The 27,929-nt window shown below is 42.4% G+C and overlaps 3 protein-coding genes across 7 annotated transcripts in view; 2 read left to right on the top strand and 1 right to left on the bottom strand.

Moving 5' to 3' along the window:
• Positions 1 to 10,432, top strand: part of TMEM255A (transmembrane protein 255A) — a 28,154-nt gene extending 17,722 nt beyond the window's left edge. For 3 of the 5 annotated variants that reach the window (XM_035541667.2, XM_035541665.2, XM_050713378.1), the window contains 4 exons: positions 498 to 586; positions 2,653 to 2,815; positions 4,128 to 4,271; positions 7,680 to 10,432. In XM_035541667.2, coding sequence (XP_035397560.1) covers positions 498 to 586; positions 2,653 to 2,815; positions 4,128 to 4,271; positions 7,680 to 7,838 — 555 coding nt within the window. In that variant the 3' untranslated portion in view covers positions 7,839 to 10,432. The remainder of the gene's footprint in view (positions 1 to 497; positions 587 to 2,652; positions 2,816 to 4,127; positions 4,272 to 7,679) is intronic. The other 2 variants (XM_035541666.2, XM_035541668.2) reach the window with 2 other exon arrangements.
• An 868-nt stretch (positions 10,433 to 11,300) lies between these two features.
• ZBTB33 (zinc finger and BTB domain containing 33) lies at positions 11,301 to 17,205 on the bottom strand. The gene is made up of 2 exons (XM_035541660.2): positions 17,077 to 17,205; positions 11,301 to 16,297 (listed from the first exon to the last, which is right to left on the bottom strand). The coding sequence occupies exon 2, from the start codon at positions 16,293 to 16,295 to the stop codon at positions 14,256 to 14,258; it is 2,040 nt and encodes a 679-aa protein (XP_035397553.1). The 5' UTR covers positions 16,296 to 16,297; positions 17,077 to 17,205; the 3' UTR covers positions 11,301 to 14,255.
• An 8,038-nt stretch (positions 17,206 to 25,243) lies between these two features.
• Positions 25,244 to 27,668, top strand: LOC118245557 (CDC42 small effector protein 2-B-like). Its single transcript, XM_035541857.1, has 3 exons — positions 25,244 to 25,297; positions 26,949 to 27,050; positions 27,594 to 27,668. Exons 1-3 carry the CDS (start codon positions 25,244 to 25,246, stop codon positions 27,666 to 27,668), a joined length of 231 nt encoding a protein of 76 aa, XP_035397750.1.
• The last annotated feature ends 261 nt before the right edge of the window (positions 27,669 to 27,929 follow it).

Below are 27,929 nucleotides of genomic sequence, written 5' to 3'. Positions count from 1 at the left end.
TGCTACCCAGTGGCATTGGTGGTGTCCATTCCCTTTTCAGTCCAAAGACCATCCATGTGAACTTAGGTGTTAGCACCCACAGGCAGCCAGTTAACCTCTTTGCTCAGTTATTTGCTGATACGGGAATCTTTCCCTCAGTTAGTGTCAGCCTCTTGACAATTCTTTGCTCTACATTGCCATCTGGGGAAGAGTGTTAATTCAGCAGGGTCTTATCTCTTTGCAAGAGTTGCACAACCCCCTTCCTATGCAGACGTGTGCTTATCTGTGACTTCCCCATGGTGGAAGGAAAGCCTGGTCTGTTCTAGTCATGTGTGTCTTTATTGCAGTCTGCCTACTTTGTGAGAGCTGTGCTGCAAGATAAGGGAAGAAAAATCTGCCTGGGGCTCGTATTGGGATCAGTGCAAAACCTACATGTAGAGCAGGCCAAATGGCAGTGGAAATTGTGTTTGGTGATTGTATTCTCATGTGCTTTATGTATTTCTTCTGGATTCACACAGGCAATCTGTCATCCACAACGCCGTGCACCCTGCACACCGAAAATAAAAACCAACACCTGCTTCTGTTGTGACCTGTACAACTGTGGGAAGTGAGTAAGCTTAAAAAAAAAAAACAAAAACCCAACCATTCATGCCATGGGCAGAGTAAGCAGTGGTCATGCTGTTTTGCAGGTGTCTGAAGGGCCAGGATAAGGCAGGAGCAAAGTTTTGGTTAATGACAGCTGTTGTAGGAAGGGAACTGAAGCTGTGGTTGCTTCCCATAAGGACTCCCAGTCAGAAAGAGAGTGAAGGGGGTGTATGAAGTATACTAAATCTATGCCAGCTACGTGTAAGCATACCCCACGCCAGTCCATCTGGAAAAATGGGTGTTACTTCCCATTATGGGTGTAATGTCCCGTTACTTCCATTCCTGGTCCCTTTTTTTTCCACTGTTGAGTGTCCTTTGTCCTGACACCTGTGGGTACCACTTGTTCATTGGGTTTTATTTCATTTTAGTAGGTAAAGACTGTGATGCTGTTTTTCCTCGCTATTTTGTTTCCCACCCTAGTAACAGGGAGGAGAGTTCACAAACTAGTGCCACCTGCATGTTCATAAATCAGCACCCTCTTTGCCCAGCGAATATCTTCTATGGTTACAAGAGTGGAAAGTGCACCAGCAGTGTGCAAGGCTGAGTCAGAAGGGTGGTTAGCAATAGAGCACCCTCACACAGTGATCACACCATTGTTTGATCTGGCTGCTGTGCCTAAGCTAATTGTGGAGCATGCAGTTCTTATATCATTTGGGGTGTCTAGTGTGTGTCAGCAGAGAAGAAAATGATTTTCTTAGTGCTGGCTCTTGCCTAGGGCTGTTTCAGGGTTAATGCTTCTCATCATACTTAGTTGAGCTGGCCCCCACATAAATCATTGACTGTGGAGGGAGATCAAAAGATGCTGTTGGAAGAGGGTGGCTTGGCGTGCTGGGAGGGGTAATCCCTGGTCTCCGTAGTACAGCGTTTCTGTGTGAGCATTTAAAGAACATGATTGCTTTTTACTAACTGAAGGGAATGATACACCTAGAAGTGACTGGAACAGAAAAATTTGTAACTGTTCTGTATTAATGGGTGTTTGTTTATTTTTTCCCCAGCCAGCCTGGTTCAGGGTTCTGCCTTGGACCCATTTTCCCTTATTTTGTACCAGTTGTTACAATCTTAATCTTGCTTGGTGCCCCATAAGTGCATTGCACTGTGGAGATGCTGGTTCTTTTGGGATCTCAGGAAGAAAGGCACGGACACTAAAGGCTGGTTAACACGTTTATTGTGTAAAGGATGGGAATTACTGAAAAAGCGAGGCAATTTTACATCCTTTGATGCCAGGAATGCTGGATGCAGCAGTATTGTATGAGCCCCTTCATGTTGAATGCTGTGCAGGGTTGCCATCCCTGGTGAGATTCAGCAGCTTCATGGTTCTTCACGTCGTTATAGTATTCTTTAAAGTCTGTACAGTGCTGAATGTTCTTGATGGTGTACCAGGGTTCACTGAGAGCATTATGCTCTTACGCATCTCCATAGGAACGAGCTTGTACAAGCAGTAAGTACAGGTTGTGTTGTTAAAGGCAGTCATGGTATGTGCTTTCTCTAGTTCAGGTTGTTCAGGTACTTCACAGCCAAGGCCAGTGGTTAACCTCTGCCTCGATTCTGCTTGAAATCATCTCCTCATTGCAATCTCTTCTGCAGTGGCCCACTACAACAAGAAAAAGGAAAAGAAGAAACTGGAAGTGAGTAATAGGGGAAGGAGGCTGGTTTCCCTACTGATTCCAGGACTGGTATGTCCTTGGGAAGCCACCAGCATGAAGGGCTGGCTCTGGAGATTTCAGTTGATGGAAATAAGAGGCAGGTTCAGACTCAAGGGCATTTTGATATTAGTAGGTCTCGCAGGACTTGTTTGTTTCACAGCATATCAGGCCATCTCTGCTGCCAGTATCATGCAGGGAGATCTCAGATGCCACAAGAATGGGATCTAGCAGGCTTTACCCTCACTCCCTTCTTGGTGGTTAGGTCCAGGCAATCATTAAATTGCAGAGTGTGTTTTACTGCCCAGTGAAGAGCTTAGGTTTTATTGTGTGGTGCATTTTTTTAATCATTATTGTTTTATTGTGGGATTTTTTTTTCCTAATCCAGCAGAGTAGAGATTTCTGGAGGCTACTATGAATACATTGATGTCAGCAGCTGCCAGGACATCATTCACCTTTACCACTTGCTTTGGTCGGCAACAATTTTGAACATAGTGGGGCTATTCCTAGGGATCATTACAGCAGCGATACTTGGAGGCTTTAAAGACATGGTAAGGTGGTACCAATTTCTGTGCAAATCAGACAAATTGCCTTTTTAAAATAAGCATGGAAACAGCTATTGATATTTCAGTGCAAATGATCTATGCATCACTGCAATCAGGCCAGGAAGAAGGACATGAAATAATTCTAAGGAGAAAGTGAAAATGGTTAACTTTTCTAATCTGGTGTCACTGCCTGAACACAATTAGAAAAGATGAAAAGAAATAGGGATTTTATTTTCAAAAGGAACCTTCTCGGAAGTGTTGGCAATACCAGGATGAATAAAAATGGACTTTTTCTTTAAAAATGATCTTTCTTTTCATAGCGCTGACCTTCAACAAGGAAATGCGTGGTTGTTGCTCTTGAATTGTTGATTTTATAGCAATAGTAGAGTTCTGAACTTTACAGAATATTTATGCAGCCCTGCTAGGCTGAAACTCTCCATCTAGTTTCTTCATGGTGTAGAATCTGAGAAGGTAAGCTTAGGACCAAAGCCAGGCAAGAGAGTGCAAACTTCAGAGAGTGGGAAAAAAATGCTGTTCTGGCAGCACAAGCTTTGAAGTACCCTCACTCAACCAGGCTGCTTGTCACGTCCCGTACAGTTTTGTTCTGCCGAGAACAAATCAATGGGGAGAACTGAACATTCAATACATATATATTTATTTTTTCAGTCTCTTGTGACTCATTTGGAATAATACAAAATGAGACACACAGAAAAGAGCATTTTTTGTCTCGGCAATATATTTTTCTTACAAACAAATCTTGGGCCCTTTGGCAGGGGTGCCTTATTTCAGAATTTTGAACTTTCCTACTCTCTTTTCAGACCCACTAAAATCTTCCCAAACACATCTTGAGATACATTCCCAGCTGTGCGTTAGTCTTTTGAGATTTGACTCACACCAGACAGCCTGTAAACCACTGCAAAAAGATGTATGGAAGTGTCTGTGAACAGAAGCACAAGAGGATTTGAAATATGCCGATCTCAAAATGCACTGAATAATAGAGTAATCAAAATTAACACTTTGCATCTTCACAAATAGGAGAAATAGTCTGAGCAGTCACTTTGAGTACTAGCATGCACTGGGCTATTGCCAGGCTTGTTCTGGGGAATCTAAAGGAAACAATGGATTGGTAAAGAATGAAATGACCTCAAGACTTGCCTGCTGCCTAAGAGGGAACTGGATTGCTAGCTGCTGATTCAGCAGAATCGAGCTCTAGGGAGACACTTTGCTCCTTTAAATCATCTCTGTTTTCATTCAGCTGTCAGTTTTTGGTGACTCTGAAGATGTCCCGGTTAGCAGCTGAGATTCTTTGTTTTAACAGACTCCTTCCCTCCCTACGCTGAACTGCACGGTTGAAAATGCACATCCTACGGTGTCCTATTACTCGAGGCCACAGGTGACATCTTACAACACCTACTACCACAGCACTCCTCACCTGCCTCCGTACTCCGCGTATGACTTTCAGGTACAGAACCTTATGGGATGTTTCCTTGTTTAGCTAGAAAGTTAAATATAGCCCAGTCTGCAGGACTCTGGAGGCCTGTCTTCCTGTCATTTACGCGGTTTAATTTTCCTGTTCATACAGAGAACACCAGGCCTTTCCTACTAGCCACTGCTCCTTGGCAGCACTCTCTCTGACTAAGACAAGGTTTTCCTGAAAGCTTCTTCTTGAAGAGAAGGCAACAGGACGTGCTGCCTGCTTCCCCTGTCATTCACCAGCAGAGGCCACATTAAAAATAGGCATTGCCTCTGGCATCTGTGATGCTCTGAGGATAGAGGCAAAGCAAGATGTTCAGGTGATAGTTTTTATTGGGCCAACTGCTGTGCCTGAGAGAAACAGATGAGCTTTTGGAAATGAGTTCTTTGAGCTCCTGGTATACCAACTGAAAACCTCTTCTGTTTTTCTCACACACTTCAGCTGTTCTAAGAGCAGTCCCTGCAAACACCACTGCTGCTGCAATCCCTGTCTCTTCTGAGTTACGGACCCGTGATTTCACTTGAACCTTGCTGTCAGCATCAGTTTTCACTTGTAGAAATGTCCATAACTGCTTCAACATCGGTTCTTCCTTCAGGTGGATATTACCAGAGTGGTGATGTTAATTTAACATCATACATTTTCTTGGCAACCATCATGGCTGGAGACTTTTTTTAATTAACAAGAGCTCAATTTCTTAGATGTCAGCTAAGAGATGTGGTCTGCTGTAGCCACAATCTCCCCCGTCAGACCCATGCACTAAATGTGCCTTGCATCCAAACCTTTCTGTTTTTACTGCTAGTGCCACTGGACAACACTGTTGTTGGAATTTCTTAGAGATATTTGAACATCAGAAATTCTAGGACTTACGTATACAGATTTGTGACTTATTTTTTGAGATTAGCACAACCTGGGACACTCAGCAGTGTTGTATAACTTTTTCCTGTTACAGAAATGCCAACCTCAGCATATACCTAAACAAGCTCTTCTGTGAAGTCCATTTGCCAGACACTCGGCTGATAATAAGCACTGTTTAACTCTGTGCTTGTCTGTACTGCTACTGCACCAGCAGCGAGCTCAGCATGGGTTGATTTGCCCTGCTTTTCAACTAAAAGTACTGCTGGGGCTCTCCTGGCATTTAACAGCTCAGCCAGCAGATGAAAGCCCTTGTTTCTCACTGCTGTGATACCACAGGTGTTGGCTTAGGAGCTGGCCAACAAAAGCCGGTTGTAAATTAAGGTAATCTAAATTTAAAATAGCCAAGTCTTGCTTTCAGACACAGTTCTAAGTGTGAGCCTTTCTTGTCCTCGAGGAAATGTGAGAGCCTGTGTGAAAGCATTAGCTGAGGGCTCTGGTTGTGTAGGCTCTTTATCTTTTCTGATCTGAGCAGTGTCTTTACCACACTGATACCTTCTCCCCTGCTGTTCGATAGCATATGGAGCATGCCCAACCTTGCTCCTCAACGCCCTCTCGAAGGCTGCAAAAATTTTGGTGCTAAAATTGGCAAGGTCAGTACTTCCCAGTGTAAGTGACCTCTTTCCCAAGAAAAAGAAAAAAATGCCACTCCAAAGTCTGTAAGGAAATTTGTGCCCCTGCAGCATCTTTGCTTTCCCACACAATGTAAGATAGCAGAACTGGCGCTCTGGTTTTTGCTGATGGATGTTGGCAGTTACTAGTACTCACCATGGGAAGGGACATCCCCCAGGAGGGCGGGCTCTTCATGGTTACAAAGCCTTTGTGATATGCTGAGACCGGAACTGGGCAGGAGGAAGCTGTTCTGGTGGGGGTGGCAGCCTGTATGTTATTCCTCCCTTTGCATGGTCTGGTGGCCAGGGGACAATTAGCTGAGCACATCTCAGTCCTGCAACATTTTGCCCTCTGCAAGAGGACGCAGATGAATGGTTCATTTCACCCCAGCAGCGGCAGCATGTTCTGCCTCTTTTCCCCTTTCGAAAGAGAGGTATTAGTGCTGGCTTCGTTAATAAAACCGGGCTGCTGCCTGAAGCCAGAGCAAGCCAGGCCGGCTCTGCAGCTGCAACAAAGGCAGCTCTCCTCAAAGCCTTGGGCTGTTGCCAGGCAGCAGCACTCAGATGCTTTGTAGTGTTTGAAACCCAAGGCTGCCTTTGCTCAACGGTGTCCGTGCTGTGCTGCTGCAGCAGTGTCCTTCCAAATAAGTGGCTCTGCAAGCTGGGGGTTGCCACTGATGGGGGCTGCTGTGTTATTTAAAATGAGAATGAGCTGTATGGCTTTCTGTGGCCACCTAGATGACCAAGCTGGGCTTTCATGGGTTATACATCCAATCAATAAACTGTCACAGGTCAGTTTTAGGTAAGTGATTTAGTAAGTAAGCATTTAAAAAAAAAAAAAAGCTGTTTGAAAACAATTTACTATCTCCACAGTCAGTCATCCTTGCCCCCACCAGGATAAAATTTGACCTTGAACGTTGTCTGCAGCTCAGCCTTGCAGGGTGTGAGTGCCCTGCTCCGGTGCTGATCCCTCAGCAGTGCCGTACAAATCCTCTCCTGGCATACCTTTTGTCATGCTGGCTCTGGGTGAGCAGTGCCTGCCCACAGCCCAAGGGATGAGCCAGCCTGAGGGTGCTTGCTGCTCAGTGCCAAAGCAGGAACGCTTTTCAGAAACGCGGTGTGCTGATAGCATGACCTCATCCCTTCCCCAGGCTGCCCTACGAGTGTCTACTTAGGATGGGCCAGGTGGCATATGGTAACACAAGGTGCAGCTTGGGAATATGATTGCCGGGATAAAGATACCAGTGTATTGGTGGCCCAGGAGCCAGTGTAAGTGACAGAATTTCATTGCCTATTCAGAGTTAATTTGTCTGGCCTATTTGTGGACAGAACGCAGCATGTTCACAGGTCTCTCTCAGTGCCAACATCATATGACTTTAGGCTTAAGCTATTTTTGATAGCAAAGGTATTTTGGAGAGCAGAAGTTAATTTTCAGGCACGCACAAATTTTCTGTGTAAAACCTTTTGAAGCTTTGTACTTACTGAAGGATTTCATTATCTTATTGCCATTGTTTTTTTTTTGGTTGCTTTTTTCTTTTTTAATTAGTGATAAAAGTAGGACAAGAAGAAATGATCTCTAGCCTCTTTGTTGCCACTGGCTGATGTATGAAACCCAAGATATGAAAGAGACTAATCAGTTTTCAGTTGGCCAGGCTGTGTGAAATGCAAGCAGGTACGCAGTAGAAGTGATGAGAGAGAAATTCTTAAATGCCTCCTTGAGTGCAACGAGTTATTTGAATGCTTACTTGTGTGTACACATGCTTTGCAGAATTGAGTCTTGAAATATTAATCTTACACTGCTCGGTAATGAAATCTTATTTTACCATTGTCCTTTATTTAGAAATGTTACAGCTTTCTTGCTTTTTTCCTGCAGCATTCCAGCATGTTTCCAGCCTCCACTCCTTCTGGCCTCTCCGATGACCCCCAGTCAGTGTCACCTTCTCCCAGCTATATGTGGTCTTCCAATGCACCTCCTCGTTACTCCCCACCGTATTTTCCACCTTTTGAAAAGCCACCACCTTATACGCCATAAAGAATGTGGGAGAGAAGAAATACTTGCCATTGAAATAATTGTGAACATTTTGTATTTATATTTTACTGTGGGAGGAAGTAGGAGGATAGAAACAGAAGATAATTGCAAATATGACTAGTTGATCAGACTGTTATTTCATGCAAGACTTATTTCAGAGGTTTATCAATGAGGTGTGAGGAAGGGGATGTATTGCGGATGTTTTGCAGTGGTGGTGAGTAGCAGGGGACCTAAATTCCAGCCTCCTCATTTTCCAGTGAGGTTCATATAGTCATTGGTTTTTAATAGTGATACGGCACGTATGTTAGATTCTGGTCTGCCTTACTCCATCTTGAGCCAAGCTGAAGTAAGAGTAGCCAGGACCAACAGCTGCCCAAGAATATCTATCTGTTCAAGGTGAGTGTGCTTGCAGACAGGTCAGCTTGATGCTTGTTTTGTTTGGTCTTTGGTCTCCAGTTGTTGGGATTTTGTGGGGCCACAGAACCTAGCTCATGTCACTTGTTGATTACAGTCTGTGTAATGGAAATCCTCGTGAGGAGCCACGACAGTGTCTCTTAACACTAAAACTAATGAATAGAGGTAACTTCATAGGGTATTTTCATATTTGTCTAGCAGAACAACTGGAATATTGCTTTTTTGACAGGAGAAACTTTAATAAGCTTTATTAGCTGGTTTATTTTGGGTTACTTAAGATAAAAGGTGAAATGCAGTTGTTTGTCTCTGAATTCTGTATATGTAATGCTGAAATCAAACAGTTTGGGTGGTTGCACTGCCTAAATCTTCCTTGTATTCCTAAAAAGAGCATCAGGAACTATCCACAAGTCACTGAAACAGTGCAGTGAAAACTTTTTTTTTTCCCTTCTGTTTGGTTGGGAATTTTTTTTAAGCTTCTAATTTTAACTTTTTTAACGAGTTGAATCAGCACCCTGAATAAGCACCGTTTTAGTAGCTGTATTACAGGCTGCACATAAGGAATTTCCACTACTAGTTCTCCAAGATGTCTCACATGGATAAAATTCAACACCATGTAATATAGGATGAAGCTGATAGGAATTTACAATTATTGTCGTGACTTTCATTTAGTCTTCAGCTGATGACTGTGCTGATTGATCTAGATTCCAACAGATTTTGCATGCATCCTGCATAACAAAAGAAGGTCAGCTTTGTTATGGGATACAATAATGTCCTGTAAAGTGTGGTTCTACTCCAGGAAGTGACTTCAGATGACAGCTTTTAGATCTGAGCTGCTCAACCTGAGCATTCTCAACTGCTTGCTTCAGAGGTTTAAAAAAAAAAAAAAAGGTATTGACATCTTATTCCTTATTTCCTAAAGATTTGATTTCCTTTGCACCAAACTGTTGATCCTATTCTTAAGTGGTCTACATGACCTTCAATTTGATGCAGACAGAAAGGTACCAGAAAGCTAAATCTGGCATGCAGAATCTGGAAGTGGTATACATGCTAGGGAAAGAAAACAACAGCTAGAATTTAAACTGTAGCATTTCTCTGCTCTTAAGCTAAAAAAATTGAAATACTGTCAAAATGGAAAATAAATGCTGAAGTCCCTGATCTCACTTTTCAAAGTATACCCACACTTTATAATGCTGTTTTTACTACTATGCATTTGCAAAGCCTTTAGGCTCGGCTGCGTGTTAACCTTATCATTCCACTGTCAAACACTAGTCAATATATCAGTAAGTTAAAGTATGACACCTTTTATCCAGAAGCAAACATGTACCTCTTCTCCAGCAACAAAGAAAAATAAATAGCTGGAGAAAGCAATACAGCTCTTGGGATTTAAAGCAGTAGTGTATGCAGAACATTTCCTGGTGACATTTTATTTTACTGAGATCGTTGAAGTGCAGCTCCTGTAAATTTGCATATTGAAAATAAATTTGCATACTAGGGCTTCATCCATTTTATATTACATTTTTGTGAACGAAATATTGTTAAAGAGATTCGTGTGCAATTTCCAAATAGGCAGTACCTCTGATAAAACTCCCCACAAACCTAGAATTTGAAGGACACAAATTTAATATCAGAAAACTTTTTATTGCTGCATCCTTGAAATGGAAGCTAACAGTCCTGTCCCACTTTCAACAAACGTACTATACCATTTGTGCCTGTCTACTAAATAGGGCTAGAAGGACTAGGGGGCACTACAGGACAGGACTAAGAAAACTCTTGAGGGGAGCACAACTTAGTGGCAGAGAAACAATAAGGAAATGATGGTGTCATTGGTTTCGACTTGACAGATATACCAAACTTAGGAAATTATCCAAATTCTTGTTTTTTAAGGAACTCTAAGGAATATTTAAGCAAAAATTACATTGCTGCTTTAAATTCACTGTAAAAGGATAAGGCCATTGTCACATTTATAAAAAAAAAAATAAAATAAAAAAAATAAAAAAAAATTACCAGTTGGATTTTTCTGTTGAACTACCCACTACCTTCTGCTTGAGTAAAACTAAGTGTTTAATGTAAATGCAACATTCTGCACTGTATTCATTATTTCTTATGCAAACGTAAACTTGTGACTCATATGTACCCTTTTATTACTTTACCAAAGTTAAATAAAATTGTGTGATTTTTGTAAACATTTATAACTTGCATTTTATGCTTTAGCAACGGTCCTGTTTCACAAGCACCTTTAATGCTAGTTGAGGAATTTGGTTTAACAGCATGCATTTAAGAACAAACAAAAACACAAAACAACAGGATTTGCTGTACTGGGAAATGGGTGGTTCTACCAGGAGTAGGCAGAGATTTGTTTTATTAAGTTCTGTTTTGTTAAGCCTCAGATGTCCCCACACATCATAGTTTTGCAGCCCTACCCACATAACAGGGCACATTGATTTCAGTCACTGTAAAGTCATTGCTGCTGAATTTCTGCTTAACATGGATGAATAATCCATCCAGTTAAGAGTTTCATGTACTTTTGTGTTTATTGTATTTGGGCCTAATTCTTTCCTGATCACGCCAACTGCTATTTGATGTTAGCAGAAGTAAGTGGAAGACCTGTGCCAAGTAGATAGCTTAGATGTCTTTATCATTTTTATATATTACTCATTGAATTGTATCCCTTATCTGTGCTAAGCTCAACTAAAGTAAGTAATTTTCTCAATGTTAGCCACTGTTCCACAGCAATCTAACTATTCCATATGATAACCAGTTAAGAATAGAAGACCTAACACTGAGTTAGCTGAAATGCATTGTGCTGGTCACTATATATATTTTTCTTGATTTCTAGGTCATTTGCAACCACATTACTAGTTGGACAGAGTACTCTACTGGTCTGAGGGTAAGCATATATAACAACATTCAGCTTAAAAATATACAGAGGAGTGTTTCAGCTAAAATGCTTTCTTGGAAAGTGCTCAATCAAAGGAAAAACACAAACAAAAACAACAAAGAAAACCTCAAATAAAAATAAACAACAAAAACAACCTCTAGGGAGAGTTCCCTGCTATTCTCATAGACCTGGAGAAGAATGTTACAAACTATTAGCCATCGAACACGTTAGATTGCAGAAGCTGATTTGTGATCGAAAAGAAACATGCTACACATCTCTGTAATTAAACTTTTTATTTTTTGCCATAGAAAGCTCTAAGAACTAATATCAAGTATTGATTAATGAAAAGTAGAACACAACTTTAAAAAGTATGTTAAAGAAAGACTATACAAGTATATACATTACAGATCTAGCAAAAATTAGTGATTTTTCACTTGGAACAGTTCATAGGTAACAGGTGTAGAACTCAAATGTTCAATGTATATAGTTGTCAGCTTCTGCATCTTTTTATAAGCTGCGTGCCTTAACAGTACAAAATAAATAAGCAGGTGATTTTTTTTCTTGTTTTTTATTTTATTCATATACTGGAATGCTATGGGATGAATCTCCAAAGAAACCATACAATGAGGATGCAACCACCAACATTACATTTTGCAGCAGATCCGTTAATGTTTTTATATGTGTATAAATGACTGTGAGGTTTGCTAGCACTCTGTTGAAATTGTTAATTTTTATACAAATGCTTTTTCAGATTCCAACTTTTTCACTCATTACCCCAATTACCCCAAAGCCAATTTCTTAATATTTACATAAGTTTTTTCATTAAGTTAAAGTGGAAGATAAATGTTTAAAAACAAACAAACAAATATAAGTGCAATAGCCAGAAATCTAAATATAAAAGCTCATGGCCCCATAAAGTTTAAAGAGGATCTAACATGTTTCCAAATCAATAAATATTGGAAGTAAAATTAAAAAATGCTTTATGTGACCTCTGGACTTTGGATATCAAAAATCACTTCCGAGGAAAACTGAAGACCCTGAGACACATGCAAGCACGAGTCTTCTAGCAAAAATACAGTTACAAAGCCCTAATTTTCCAGTTTTCCTCCAAAGAGAGACCTTTAGTAGGCACAGTTTAATTTAAGGTTTAAATATATCAGCAGCAAATATTGATAGCCATTATTTTTGTTATTACTGAATGCACACTTTGCAGTGTATCCTTAATTCTCTATGTGTCATGTCAACTATAGAACCGTCACATTTTTTATGACCAAAAGTTCATGAAATTTCTACACAGCATGCAGCCAGCTACGTCAGGCAATCAATACTTACTCCTGCTGAGGATTACATGTGGCTGCTGCAATGCCATCTCAGACTACATCCAACCTGTAACATTTGAAAGTGTATCCCATTATACTCAAAGCCGTTTGCAACATGATCTGGGAAATAACCATGTATATAATTTTTGGCCTACAAAACAGAAGTGCTGAGTATTACACGTAGAAAGTAAACATTCTCCTCTTTCTCCCATCGTTATGTATTTCTGCTACCCTTTTTTATAGCTCCAGTTGTATTTGAACCATTTACCAGTTAAGTATCTTTCTGTCAGGAATACCGGATGCCTAAAATCTTTGAAGGTCGTAGGACCAAGATGCTTACTTGAAACAGGAGAAGAAAAACTTTTAGCTGTAATTTAAGCAATTACAATAACTAACTAGCGCTATGCACAATGATCTCGCTCAGTCAGTCATCGCTAGAATTTCTGTGCAGTTTTCATATTACCATTTACAGAAATTCAAGAAGTCACTAAATCTGACGTGCTAAACTATGGTAACAGTTTTTTTTCTCAGATCTACTGTTTCCTGTTCAGGTTGGACTTCTTGGATCATCTCCTGAGTCTAAAAATGTACCAATTGCACGGAGAAAAAAAGGGGCAATATAATAAACCTGAAACTGAAAACAGATGACAACTAGGCAGCTGTAGAGGAATTATACTGTGGACTATGAGGGATGAGGGGTAGTTTTTGATTGTTGGTTCATCATTATTACATGGTTACACTCCTTCTATAAATGGGAGGAGAAAAAAAAAAAAAAAAGAAATTCCTGTTTCACTTAAAAATCTAGCCAAATAGACATACAAGATCCTCAGCAGTCTCAGTGCTAAGCTGACACGGCACTTGGGTTATTTCTCAGTTTTAAGCAAATTTCAAAGCCTTCAGCTAGCAAAAAAAAAAAAAGTATCATAAGGATTACTTAAACAGCACTTTATTCCAAACTACTGGTATCTTCTGTAATAAGAAAACCTAACAATATTCCTCAAGATTTGAAAGGGCAAAATTATCTTCCTAAGCATTCCAAGTTTCCTCGCTACGGATCACTGACTTTTTTCCCTGTTACAAAAAGAGTAAATTATAATGGTCCAGACACTGAATACTCTGCTCACCATACTGCCAAACACAAATATAAAGTTTGTTCAAGTTAGCCCAGACTGGCTAACTTGTTGGCAAGAATATTTGCATGAAGACAGATGATTCATATTGCTTATAAAAGCAAAATGAAGATGCTAGTTCAAAAATACACTACTCCAAACTCTGGACCCTTGCAGTAATGCATTGCTCAGAAAAATAAAATGAGTTGTGGGATTAATTTTTTAAATGGTTCCACATTCAAGAGACTATGATGAATATTTTTACTGTTTTCTTGATTAATGTTTAAACACAGTTCAGCATTAAAGTGCTACCATGAAAGAAAGGGTTTACGTAAGAAGTGTGGGTACAGGAAATACATCGATTACTTTACAAATGACTTTAGATCTCTAGTTCTTTAGAATAAACTGTACCTTTTTCAAGTTACGAATCCCCACGGTTTGATCAAAATTAACATACTAGCAAACACTGCTAGCTCCTTGGAAATGTCTTAATCTGTATTCAAGTAAACTTTCAGATGAATTGCTTCCACAAATTGCTTGCAGCTACTAACGATCCATCTAAGTACTACCATTTGATGACTTGGTAGAACAAGTTAACTTGTTTTCACTTTAACAATTTGTTCTGCAATTATTTTAACAGTTCATTTAAAACAGCTGCAGTGTTTCCGCACTGAAGCCCTTTTTCAGCATTTAATGCATTTCAGTAAGATTCTGGTATTACAAACTCAAATTCAGTGCTACCCTCTGATTGATTTTGTTTAAAAATTGCTTCGTTTCCCTGCGGAATGAAAATATCATCCCAGGTCATTTGTTTGGCTGGAGGATTCGATGTTGTTCCTTCGGTGCTCTCCTTTCCTGTGTCAACACGATAAACAATTCCATTCTCATTTAATACCGGTATACTGCTTGAACGATCAGTAATGTACGCGTACTGTCTGATCTGCAACGACCTGCAAGGGTGCAATCGGTAAAGCTTGGTGTCTCCAGAAGGGTCTTGGCTATGGACCGATCTTACGTGCGAGGCCATGATTTGGTAGTTGATGAAAGACTTGCCACACGTCAAGCACTGGTACCTCCGTTCGCCGGTATGGTGGATTTCGTGCTTTGTACGGTATTCTGCGAGAGGGAAAACCTTGTCACAGTATCGGCACGGATACTTCTTCTCCCAGGAATGAACGTTAAAATGTCTCCGTAAACTCGTCAGACACACATACGATCTCTTACATACAATGCAGATGTAGTAGACCCTTCCGTCCACTATCAGCTCGTAGTGGTCATCGTGCTTAACTTTCATGCGTTTCCTGCCTGGAGAATCATCACCAGATGTTTTGGGCGTTTCGTCACGCTTGGCTTCTCCTTCCTCGGGATCATCCTTTACGGGAATGACTATGTCATAGGTGTCCTCACCAATGTTTGCATAGACCTTACAGCCTGTGGATAAGCCTTCTATTTCAGTGGCTGTATCTAACGTTATGATTTTCTGCCCTTCTGCCACATGTTTTGGTGCAATGCCTGCACTGAATTCCCTGTTGTTTCCAGTAAGGACATCTGAGATTTTTATTTTAAATTCTCCAGGCTTAGAAGATGGCTCTTGTGAAAACGTAACAACCTGTTTTTTCTGTACACCTGATCCTTCAGAGGCTGCGGCCTTGGACGCAGCAGGCTGCTGAACCAAAGAACTATTGCTGACTGAACCAGGACTAGAGGAGCTCATGACATCGTCGTCATCTTCAACCACCTCTTCTCCATCATCAACAGCAGTCGTTTCTGTTTCAGCTGAGGAACTGTTGTTAGATGACTTCTGGTTCTCCTCAACCAAATTAATTGTAGGGGTCACATGTGTTTGATTTGAGGTGCTGACACTGGGTGATGCGTTAACTGGAGGCCGATTTAGCAAAATAATCTCAGGTGTCAAATGCTGCGGTGTCCCAGAGACGAGGGATTCCGCACTTGATTGTGTTTGGTTTGGATGCAGCTGGTTAACAGAGGAAGAGAGTTTTTGAGTTGCTGTGGGGCTAGTCAATAGTGGGGAGCCACCACTGCTGCATGATTTTTGGTCAGAAACTCCATCTGCATTTGGGCAAGGTTGGTTGTGGGTTGCAGCACTTGTATCTTTAGTACATTCTTTTGGGGGAATGATCTCAGAGCAAAAAATGACATCATCGTCATCATCTGAGTCGCTCACTGTTATTTTTGCAGTCTCATATGATATGCCATGCAAGGAGAACGATTCAGTTATAACCGGCATCCCCCCCAATACATCCCCACCCTCTTGCCTGATTGCAGGTACTTGTGTTTCAGCATCCTTTTGAGTGGGGCTAGAAGTTGAAGTTTCTGAAGCAGCATCTTTGACCTCGTTTGACGTGCTTTTTCCTTCAGAAGGTGTTACGCACAGATCGGCTATGAATTTAACACCCAACAGTTGCCCTGATTTAATCAATTCGTCAAGTAAGTCAGATCGGACAGAGATTATTTTGGAACTATACATATAGTTAAGTATTTCCGCAAAGATTTCAGCTCTTACAAAGCTCAGTTCAACCACTTGCCCTGCCACTGAGAAAAGCTGGTGAAAGTATGTGCTTGAGGCAGAAAGAATGTTTCTGTGAGCTCGAAATTTCCGGTCCTCCACAATGACAGTAACATCACAAAAAAGTCCGTGGCCACGTTGTTCGTTCAAAGACTGAAGGAGCGCGCTAGAATACTGCGTGTCTGTTGCAGAGATCAGTTTTTCCCCCTCCATTCCTACAAAGAGAAAGCAAGAAGTATCAAATAAGCAAAACCACGGATTTATGGCTTTAATGGTGTGACAGTGTCCCACATTTACAGTTTAATAATTTTGAAAAAGCAAATCTCGGCATGAGATACTATGCATAAGCTTAATGCTACAGCACTCTGCGAATTTGTTTTTTTTTTAATCTGTCCCTTTGCCTCCCGTGCAAGGTACGTGCAGAACTGAATATACCCTCTGTTCTTATCTCCTAGAGAGGAAAAAAACCTGCTGGCCTAATTCAATAGCAAATAGGGTAAGTTTGAAAACCAGGATGCTGTATGGGTGTTCCTCAAAGGGTCTAAGCGTTAACAGAGGTTTGTTTTCAGTTGTGGAATATTTCCACCAGTATTTAGGAGAGGCTCGGCAGCGTGTTTAGGGCCCGGCCACCAGGACCCGTGCATGCCTGCCCCGGCGCCGCTGGAAACGCTGCGGCTACCTCCCTTCCCTGCCCAGGAAGAGAAACAGCCCCGCTCCCCGGGCATCCGCAGGGCCGTTCCGGGGAGGCGAGGCAGCAAAAGGGGGAGCGGGGCGCCCCGAGGGGCCGGGCAGCCCCCGGGAGGAGCTCCCCGGCCGCGTCTGGACGCGGAGCCAGCGCCCGGAGGCCCCCGGGGGCGACGGGCCGCGCTGACAGGCAGCGGGCCCGGGCCCAGGCCCGCAGCTCCGGAGCGGCCCGGCCCGGCCCTGCCCGGGGGAGCGGCGGCGGGGAGCGGGGGGCGGCGGGGGACGGGGGGGTGGCGGGGGTCCGCGTTACCTGCGCTCCGGCCGCCCTTCCCCTCACGAACGGCCGCCGCCGCTCCTCGGGCTCGGGCTCGGGCTCGGGCTCGGGCTCGGGCTCGGGCTCGGGCTCGGCTCCACTCGCGCGCCGCCCCCGCCGCGCCGCCGCCAGGGGGCGCTGCGCCGCGCTGCCCTCCCCCGCCGGCCGCCGCGCTCCGCCCGAGCGCCCTCGGCTCCCTTCGGCTCCGACCCGAGCGGCCTCGGCGCCCTTCGGTTCCCAACCCGAGCGGCTTCGGCAGTTTCCGGCTTCCCGCCCCGGGAAGCACCGCGCCCCGCCGCCCTTGTGTGTCGCTGACCGAGCGGTGACAGGGCATGGCCGCGGGGCTGGCGCAGCCGGCAGGAGAAGCGGCTCCTCCAACGGAGCGCTCGGGTCTGAAAGGCCGCAGAGCCAGTTCCGGATTGTTTCTGGGCTTGTCCTGAGAGTTCAGTGACGAACAGAAAAGAGTAATCGGGAAAGATTGGCTTTCTGCCTTATAAAACCCTTCAGTTGGGTTCTCTCTTGATACAGGCTCTCAGTTGTTTTTATACAGGGAGGTCACATCGAATGAAAATAGCACTACGACTGTTTCAAGTCTTAACATACAACCCACTGTTCTTTTCTCTCCTCCAAAAACATCCAATGGTTCAAATTAAACCATCTCTTAGCCTTCTATCCCTCAGCTTTAGGGATTTTTCTTCATCTCATTGTCAATTCCCTTTCTAAACACTGACAGGAAAATTCAGATGAGCACGGAGTTGGAAGAAGCCCTGCTCCTGAAGCATCATCAGCTTTGAACAGTCAGGTTTTGAACTGCTTACCCTTAGGCCCTGTCTCATGTAAAACATGACGGGCTAGCTGTGCGAGTCTCACCATCTCCTGGACTTCCCCTGCTTCGCTGAAACTTTTCACTGTGGCAGCTTCTTAGATCAGGTGTAAAATCTGAACTCCGCTGTCATCTCGCTGTGGGCAGGGCAGAGCTAATGCTTGAAATATTTTTAAATTTTAAAAGCTGGCCAGCTCAAAAAATTTTACTGAAGCTGCCTCTCATTCCTCCTGCACCTCAATGCAGAATTTCAATGACTTTTTTTTTTTTTTGTCTGACACACACCTCTTAGGGTTTTGTTTTGTTTCTTTCTGCCTTTTTTATTTTTAGATTAGCCTAGAAAGTCTTATGTGACTTAATTTACATAAAAATTTATGTAGTGACAAATTAAATGAACCATTTTTTCTAAGATATTGAAAAGAAAGACATCTAGAACATTTAATTAAATGTGTTGTTCTTAGAACTGGAAATACAGGTGAGAGAAACAACGCCAACTTTTATTTTAATGCCTACCAGTGATCCAAAGAAACTCTGGATTGGAGATTCTGAAAATTACAAGTACAAATTGCAAGAAGTGATGTTTAAGTTTTTTTTTGGGGGGGGAAGAAAACAAGAAAATACACAACCCAGCAACAAGTTTTCAGTTAAGCCCTTCAAAGAGCTCTCTTCTTTTTTAAAAAGGCAGCTTGTGGGAACAGAAAATTGTTTTAAAGACTTGACAAATCAGAGACAGAAGCATTCTCTGTCATAAAAAAGTGTATTTTACATTAAAATAAATTACATTGGTTAAACAAGCCAATGAGTTTCCACTTGGGGACTTCAATAAAATAAAAATTCAACAGTTATCCTAGCTAAGATTACTTTTAGGAACGGAAATATTCCACTGTGGAACTTCAAATTCTTGAAACGCCTGGGGGGAGGCTGGGGAGGCCTGGCTGCATCGTCTGCCCTTCCAGAGACCTCAGGGGTGCATTCGTGTGCCACGTGGACAGGTCCCTATGTTAGGTATCTGTCTGGAGTGTTGGTGACATGAACTCATGTACCCGGTGCTGGGAGTACACGGAGGCCTGGACTTTTTCCTAGGGAGATCCGACTTCACATACCACGGGGGTAGATGAACTCGGGCAGCCTGTGAGGACAGCTTGGTGCTGGGGATCACCCCAGGCTTCGGGTTCCTCCTGAGGCAGGAAGGTCCTGAGCTGTAGCTCACACAGTGCAATCAGCTGGCAAAGTTACAGCCACTGCAGCTTCCACCTGCCTCATTCAGACGACCCCACTGTCTCATTCAGATGATCCCATATGTAACTCTTTACTGCATATAACCATGGCAAGTTGCCGTGTCGCGCGTGCACGATTTTGGTGGGACTACCCCCCGTGCTGCCCAGCGCTGAATAAACATACCTACTTCACAATCTTACTGATTGTGGAGTCCATTTTCTGCGAGTCAGTTTGGCGAGCCAGCCAGGAGATGCTCTGCTCGGCTGCAGGATTGACTGCAGAGTGGATGCCCCTAGGTGCACCCCAAGTATTTTCCTTGGAGGAGCCTCCACTCTCAGCCACTCACTGCAGGAGCAGACAAAGACCTCCTGAAGCTGTGGACAAACGGTATGTTTTATAGTACAGGAAGGACCTGAGAGAGGGAGTTAGGAGAATCTTATCAAGTAGAGACAGAGCACTGACAGCATTAAACTAGGATGCTACTTAGTGTCTTTGCTAACTACGGTGCATTGTGAAATTTGAATGGTAATGTAAAATGTAAAATGGTAATGGTAAAATGTAAATTGAATGGTAATTGGAGAACATAATAAAGCATGCTGGGGAGCTGAAAAGTAAACCACAGACAGGAATCAAGCTCCAAACAGTGGTAAATTAAATTTTTTCAAACTCCCAAGAAAAGGGGGTATCAGTATTTATTGGTATTAACTGACACCTTTTCAGGATGGCCAGAAGCATTCCCGACCAAAACAGCCAAGGCTTGGGAGGTAACTAAGATATTAACTCGTTTTGGAGTTCCAGCAATTATATCCTCTGACAGGGAACCACGCTTTATCTCAAAAGTGGTACAACAAATTAGCTGCCATTTGGGTATAGACTGGCAACTTCATACCCTATATTGCGCTCAGTCGAGTGGCCAAGTAGAAAAAAATGAACCACTTAATCAAACAGCAAATTGTGAAGCTGGGACAAGATGCAAATTTGGTCTGGCCTCAGTCTCTTCCTTTAGCCCTTTTGCATATACCAAGGGCAAAGGAAGGGCTAAGCTCCTTTGAAATCTTATAGGGACAACCCTATGGAATACAAAGAGGAATATCCATGCAAGCTGGGGATGAAATTATGACCTCCTATATGGTGGCCTTAGGTAAACAGCTCAATTAAATTGGAAAGCATGTGAGTGGGACTCTGGGTAGAGGGCTAGATGGACCAGTTCACAATATACAACCTGGAGACTGTGTGTATGTAAAGTCTCTTGCAGAGAAGACCTTGGAACCACAGTGGGAAGGACCGTTCCAGGTACTCCTTACCTCTTTCAGGTGCGACCTGGAAGGTTACATTTCTCACAGTCTTAATGGTATCATTGGTCAAGGAAACTGAACAGTGGGTGCACAATACCTATGTGAAAATCACCCAGGCAGTGAGTGATAGTTTCAGCCTTTCTGACTGTTGGGTGTGCACAGTGCTGCCTAGAGGCAGCCTAGAATTCCCCGTATGGGGCATACCCAGTATGAATTGGACATTGACCTTTGCGCACCCAAGAAATGGAACATGTCCATTTGGCAAGGATGATTGTGAACGTCTAGGGGAGAGATTTGAACTACTCCCATGCGAAAATGTTAACATATACGCCAGATGCTTAAACGATAAAACCCCATGCATAGGTACAGGTCCACTTAGTTATTTAGCCCAGTAACCTGACAACTGTAGTATGGCAGAACATGTAGGAACTTTTAATCTTACTAAAATTAGAGATTATGGTGTAGGTGTCACAATATGTGCTGATAAAAAGGATACGAACTCAGGATCTCATGGCCTCAATTCTCTCATGCAAATTTGCAAGCTACAAAAAGGATTCTATTGGCTATGTGGAGATGAGTGTGCTAGAAAAAGCTTACCCTTAAATTAGAAGGGTCATTGTGTTGGGGGCTATCTTAGCCCTCGAGGGGGTATATTCACTGAACCACCTCCGGGAATAATCCGGACCTTATGGAGACAAACACGTACTATTTCAAATAACCCCCTCGTGATGAGACCCATGGGATTCCATAGTTTTGTAAGAGGGTTGATTCCATCCCTGGGAATAAGTGAATTAGAAAAAGCTATCATAAATATCTCAGCCACATTAGAAATTATTGAAAATGCCGCAGCCGATGCTCTTTTGGCATTACAGTAAGAAATTTCCTCCCTACACAATGTAGTGTTTCAAAATAGGATGGGATTAGATATGCTTTTAGCCAAGGAAGCAGGATTGTGTACAGTCATAAACCGAATTTGCTGTGTATATGTTAACAAAAACAGATTGAGACTGACCTGGAGAAGATTTGGGAAAAGAATAAAATTTTGCATGCAGTAGCTCAGGATGATACATCCTGGGGATTTACAGACTTGGTAGAAAAATTAACTTCCTGGTTGCCAAACCTAACCTGGCTGAAAAAGTTTATTACAATAATCATGGTCGTGGTTTTGTCCATGGTTCTTTGCGTAGTGATCCGATGTACCTTACGGTGTTTTAAGAGTCCGGGAAACTCCTACAGCGAGTGGAAAAAGAACCAACTCAGATGGAAACTGGAGTCTAACAGGTATTTTGAAAGAGTGTTAGATAGGGAAAAACTATATTGAACCTAGAAATAGTAAAAGAATTTATTAACTTTTTAGAAAAGGGGGGACTGAGAGAGGGAGTTAGGAGAATCTTATCAGGTAGAGATAGAGTGTTGACGGCATTAAACTAGGATGCTACTTAGTGTCTTTGCTAACTATGGTGCATTGTGCAAATTAACTAAAGCAAGAAGCTTTGGGCCCCTTACCAAGGTCAGTCTCTTAATAAGAGTGTGAGCCTATCTTAAGAAACTGGCAGAAACTGGTCCTGTGGATGGACAAGAGCCAAGGAGCGACTGAGTCTGCGCAAAGACAAGAGGTCAGCTAGCGGTGACGAGGAAGAGTCATCAATCTTCATCCCCACGACCCCCGATGACCACCACCAGGAGACACTGCACAAGTGCAGATGGGAGGAGTTTATGGAAATGACACCTTGGAACTAATTTTAATATGAAGCGGGGACAGGTTATGAATATGTATAGGTGTATTGTGAAACTTCATGCATATGTAACTCTTTGCTGCATATAACCATGGCAAATTGCTGCGTCAGGTGCGCACGACTTTGGTGGGACTACCCCCCGTGCTGCCCAGCGCTGAATAAACATACCTACTTTACAGTCTTATTGATTGTGGAGTCCATTTTCTGCAAGTCACAAGGGTGACCAGCCTGCAGCTGAGGTGAGGTAGCAGCTGCTAACTTTGCAGTTATTGACTTTCACCAGCAGCTTGAGTCAAGAATTCGCCATGACCAGACCTTGAGTCTGTAGGGCAATTGTGGAGAATAGATGCGTTTACTCTGTTATTAAGATTATGGTGCTCATCTCCTGTCAATGGAAAGGGGAGATCCTTTTGTTTTCATTCAGGACAATGTTCTACACTTCATATAGAATTAGTATAAGTAAAACACAGAAATATTTGCAGTACTTTTTAATGCATAGCAATGGTGGGACAAATTGACTGTTACATTCAGTGAAATATATCTAAACGTTCATAAAGCTCTGGGGCACTTTAACTCCACTGACTGCAGCATGGCTGTGTATCCTGCCCATCGCATTCAACATCTGTGTCTGCGTGTGCTAGCCGTTTCCCCGGCCCTTTGTCTCTCTCTTCTTGATGCTGCTGCTGCTATGGGGAAAAACAGAGAGAAAGAACAACAGGATACTGTCTGGTTCTGGGCTGTGTGCCAACAGTGACAAAATGTTTTCTCCTCGGTTTTGGGATTCTTGTTGGCTTTTATTAGTCTTGGGTGAGCCTGAGCACGTTAAGATGTTTTTTAAATTCTTCCAGTTACTGTGGAAACCTTGAGTCTCCAGGAGGAAGGCGGCGGCATCCTGTGCCTTTATGCAGACATTCCTGTTCTGGAGGATGACACCTTGACTCATGCAGAGGAAAAGAAGAGCCCCGTTGCAGAACACAACAGGAAGACATTTAGAGCTGCTCTTTGCCAGGATGACACCTGCAGGGCTGCTGCAGGAGTGGAAGTGAGCCAAGGACTGGATGGGTAGTGCTGAGAAAACTGCATTGCTGTACAAATCTCACGCCAAACTGGAGCACCGTTTTGGCTTCCATTCTCCTTTTCTGACACCTGTAGGTAAGCATGAAGTGCACTGCCAGATAGACTTCTGCAGCAAGTTACCAAGCAAAGGAATCATCCTGGGGTGCGGATTCACACCAAAGTGGTCTAGTTTAGCTGTCAGGATTATAATCAAGGAATATCAACGACAAATATGCTTGGGTTGCCAAGGCAGGAGCTGGCTGCTTGCCAGTGCTTGAACGAGGAGGTGGCACCCGGCAGGACACCTGAAGCTGCAGGTGACATGCAGGTAAGTGCTGCTGAGGCTGAAGGCTGTGGGGTACAACAGGAGGAGAGCGGGCGTACGGCCACTATTTTGGGATGGGGATGTTCCCATGTCTAATTTGACTCTGGTAAACTCATTTCACCCCCCAGTAATTCTGCTTTCAAAATAGGTTATTAGGGTACAGTGACACACTTTGTGATTTTTAAGAAAATCTTAGCTTTGATAATCTTCTTAACATGCAATAAACCCAAGTAGTCTGCAACTTCTGTGAAATGTGGGCAAAAGCTTTCATTTCTGTGTGTTCTTGAGGTTGTGGGGACCACTGTCCCTTCTTTGCTGCACCCATACAAGGCACCAATGGTGATAAAGGCCTTTGTGAGAGGATGAAGTGGGGTGAAAAATGATAATTTTGCCAGCTAGTGAGTTGTATTAAAACCACACAGGATAAAATGGAAGTTTTCATTTCTGCAATAATGTATCATATAGAACACCTAAAGCTAGGACACAAATGTCGCAAACACTTTGAAAGATAAATGGCAGAAATTAAAAAAAATCTGCTTGAAGTGTGAGAAGTGACAAAGTGAAATAAAACTACAAAGGTGAAAGAAATTGATGTGCTAATTACGTAATTGTGGGACTACATAAGTAAGAAATGCCTGCGATAGGGGGAGTTTATGCAGTTTGTGAAGACTTTGGTATTGATTTAGAAAGGCTGAATTTATGGTGTTGCAACTTCTGTTAAGGTGTAAGCTTTTTAAAGAACTTCTTAATAAATTGGCCTGTTATTACATTGTTTTAGTGTTCTAAGATGTGAAAAAGGCTGTGATGTGTGTTTTCCAAGATGTGAAAGGCTACTATAGATGCCTGAGGGGACGTATCTTAAAAAAATAAAAATAAAAAAGTCACTAAGACTACACTGTTGGGTTTTATCATAGCTTTAGGACATGTATAGTCTGTGAGTTTCCTGTTTGTGATTCTGATTTGGGATTGCTGTGTTAATAGTTCTCTGTGTTCTGGGAAGGTCTGGGCTCTGTCTGATGAACTGGTTCTGTCGCCGATATAAAAAGCTCTTTTTTTCTAGTTTAATGGCTTTTTGGAGTTGTAGAGTTCTCTTTCCTTTGAACTTCTCTGTGTCTGTGAAGAGCAACTATGTAAGACATAAGAATACTTTGTTTTGCAAATATTTGTGAAGCTTAAGCGTTCAATCTGTTGTGCTTCTAAACTGTTCTTTCTGGAAATACTAAATAGTTGAGAAGCTTTGGCCAGCTCTAGTTACAACAGGGTCATTGACTGTTAAACAAGACTTAGTTTAGTTCTTGTTTTGCTTTAATTACACTTCTTTACAGAAACTAGAATATATTCTACTTTCTGTCTGGGAATAAATGTGCATGCTTCTTCATGGTGTTTTCTGATGTGAACATACTGATTTTTAAATTGACGCTGCTGCTCTATGTAGGTATGTCTAAAACAGTTCTCTTACAGACTTGTTTCAGTCTTGTTGAAATCTCTGTTGCTCAATAACTGTTACCAAAATTTTAGATATTTTAGTATAAATTAAATAATTTCTTCTAGGTATACTTATCAGATGCTTTCTGTGATCTTTTCTCTGTGAATCTGCTCAAGCAATTCCTTCCTAAATTCACTTTAGGAACCTCATCTTGGTCCTTGTACTGCTTTAACTCCCAGAGAAATAATTAAGTAACAAGATTGTATAACCTACTGAAAACGTATAATGACTGAATTCCTGGTTTGTTTTAACTGGTGCAATGGTGAACAACCCCAGCTGGTAGGTAGATGCACAACTGCCGTCTTTTATCACATTTGTAATTTTATCTTTTGGTTATAATATAAAACACTTTTACTATCATGTTGTTTTGATTAAATTGGACTAAGTAATGGAAAAGCTAAGAATGGATGTGTTATGCTGTGTTTAAGCTTTATATGTTTTTTTGCCAGAAACTTTGCCTGTATGATTGTTTGCAGTTCTCAGACCCCGTATGTAGGGAACTGACTTTTGCAAAATTCAAGAAAGCTTTTGCTAAAAATCAAGTAGCAGTAATAAAGGTGATTTTGACCCTCTCATAGTGTGACCACCGTGAAGCTTCAGCCTTGTGGTGCAATTGCCTAAAGTAACTAGGAAAATAAAACTAATATTCACATTTTAAAGAAAATGTACAGCATTGAAGAGGCTTTCAGGGTAGGGTGTAGCTGCATTACCTGAGCATTCCCTAGGCTTCCAATCTTAGATGCTATTGCACTGGCGGAACCTGGTGTGCTGACTCTAAGGAACAGTACAGAGCATAGAGTGGAGTGGAAACACCATGGCTAGGCTCTGTGATCAGGTGGGGACTCGATTGTTCATGTGCACACCGAGACCGATATGCTGCACTTTTTGCTACCCTGAGCCAATGACCTGTCATGTTTTGACAAATGCTGTACTCTAGTGTACTTTTGCTCATTATAATGTCATTATAATACCAAAACACACCTCCATCCCAAAAGCTACCCGCCTCCAAGGTGCGACCACCCCTCACTGAGCACACGCTCTGAATTTCTCGGAGCCTATACCTTTAAACAGAGACGGGAAAACTTTTCACCAATCATAACTAAGATATACTTGACTAGAGTCACTCAAGCTCCACCTAAAAGATAGGAAATAATATAAATTGGCCTAAGAGAGACGGCATGTCAGGGAAGATACCGTTGTCAGGGAAGATACCGTTGTCAGGGAAGATACCATCATAAGGGAAGATACCATCGTTAGGGAAGATACTACCATCAGGGGAGGTACCATCACGAGGGAATACACCATCCTGAGGACCTCCTGACCCCTGGGATCAGTTGACGGGCTGAGCCTCTCTTCCCCCCCCATTGGGATGCCTTTGGGTGAGATTTGAACACTTGATTATACTGTGTGTCTCCGCGGAAACTTAGAAATCTCTATAGAGTCTTTGTGCCTTTTAATGTGTTAATTTCCAGGCTGCACACCTGTGTATTTCATGCATGCTAGCTTGCATTTGCAGACAGTAAATTATCGCCAGCAATCCAAAGGACCTGTGTACCTGTTGCTGTAATAAATTGCACTTAACTGCATTGTTCCTAGCCGTGATAGTTCTCACTGAACGCGACTAGAGTAAGGACGGTTATACGTTATTGGTGAATCCGTGACAGTGGTAGTTCAGTGCTCTGAATCTGATCAGACCCATATTGGTTAATGCGTTATTGGTGAATCTGTGATTGTGATAGTTCAGTACCCTGAATCCCACCGGACCTGTAAAGGTTAATTGGCTACACCCCTTAACGCGACAAGCCTGGTTGCCACAAGGAGTCACTGGGGGGTCAGAACTGACTGTCTTTTTTCTTTGTTTGCCGCTCCTTGTTTCCGTCTGAAAGCTGCCTCATATTTTCTGAGTAGAAACATATCTTCCTTCTTATAGAAGAGGTATCAGAGACTGTACCGGAACATGATAGGAGAGCCAATGAACTTTGTCCACAATGCTCACGTTGGGACAAGAGAGATGAGTAGAAACTCTTCATCAGTAAGTGCGCACTCTTGGATAAGCAGGAATCTCAGCTCAGTAGCCTGTAGAGCCACTAGATACTAAAATACTAGGTAATATCATGGAAGGAAAAAACATCTGTCTTCATGTTCACCCAAACCCCCCAGAATAGCTTCAGAACAGAATTGCCCCTTGGTCTGTAAGCATAAAATACTGTAGAAGATATGTTCCACAAGACAGTCTGACTTCCCCAGTGTCTCTACATATGAAGAGAACCTTCTGGGATAATGATTCTGTGGGTGGAAGCACTTGATACTAGGTCTAGATTTCGCATCACCCAAAATCAAAATTGTGTCAAGGTGAGAGATGTAAGAATAGTTGGACTTTGGACAGCAATACCCATTTCGTACACTGACTTAACACAGAACTTCCAGGTTGTTGGTTTTTTTTTAGTTGCTATTTCTCCCCATTGCTGTTGGGGCCTAGCACTGTCTGCTTCTTCAAACTTATGCTTTTAGAAATTGCTCTGACAACCAGACTTTGTAAGATGAATGTTCTAACTCACTCTACCCCTTCTTCTAGACTGCGTCAATTCAGGACCACATGAAGTCTAAAGGTGGTTACTCAAACGGCACTTCTGCAACTGCTGAGCTATAGGAAATTGAAAAAATTCTGACATTTGCCCTGTCTTAAGAAGATCTCCTGGGCTGTGCTTTTATCTTCTCTAAAGCCTCTTTATCATGAAGTAGAGAGAGTACTTGAATTATAATAGGTCAGTGCGAGCTTTTGCGTTCTTTGCACAATAGCTTCTGAAGGAGTTACTGGAAATTACCCTTAAGATGGTCTGTCGCAGTAGTGTTGTAGTAGCAACAGTAATTTGTCACTGGATGACTTACTGGCTGTTCCAAAAACCTCAAA

Source organism: Cygnus atratus, chromosome 13 (genome assembly GCF_013377495.2).
Source record: "Cygnus atratus isolate AKBS03 ecotype Queensland, Australia chromosome 13, CAtr_DNAZoo_HiC_assembly, whole genome shotgun sequence".
NCBI lineage: Eukaryota > Metazoa > Chordata > Aves > Anseriformes > Anatidae > Cygnus > Cygnus atratus.
The sequence above is the reverse complement of the archived record's forward strand: the minus strand, read 5'-3'. Positions and strand labels throughout refer to the sequence as shown.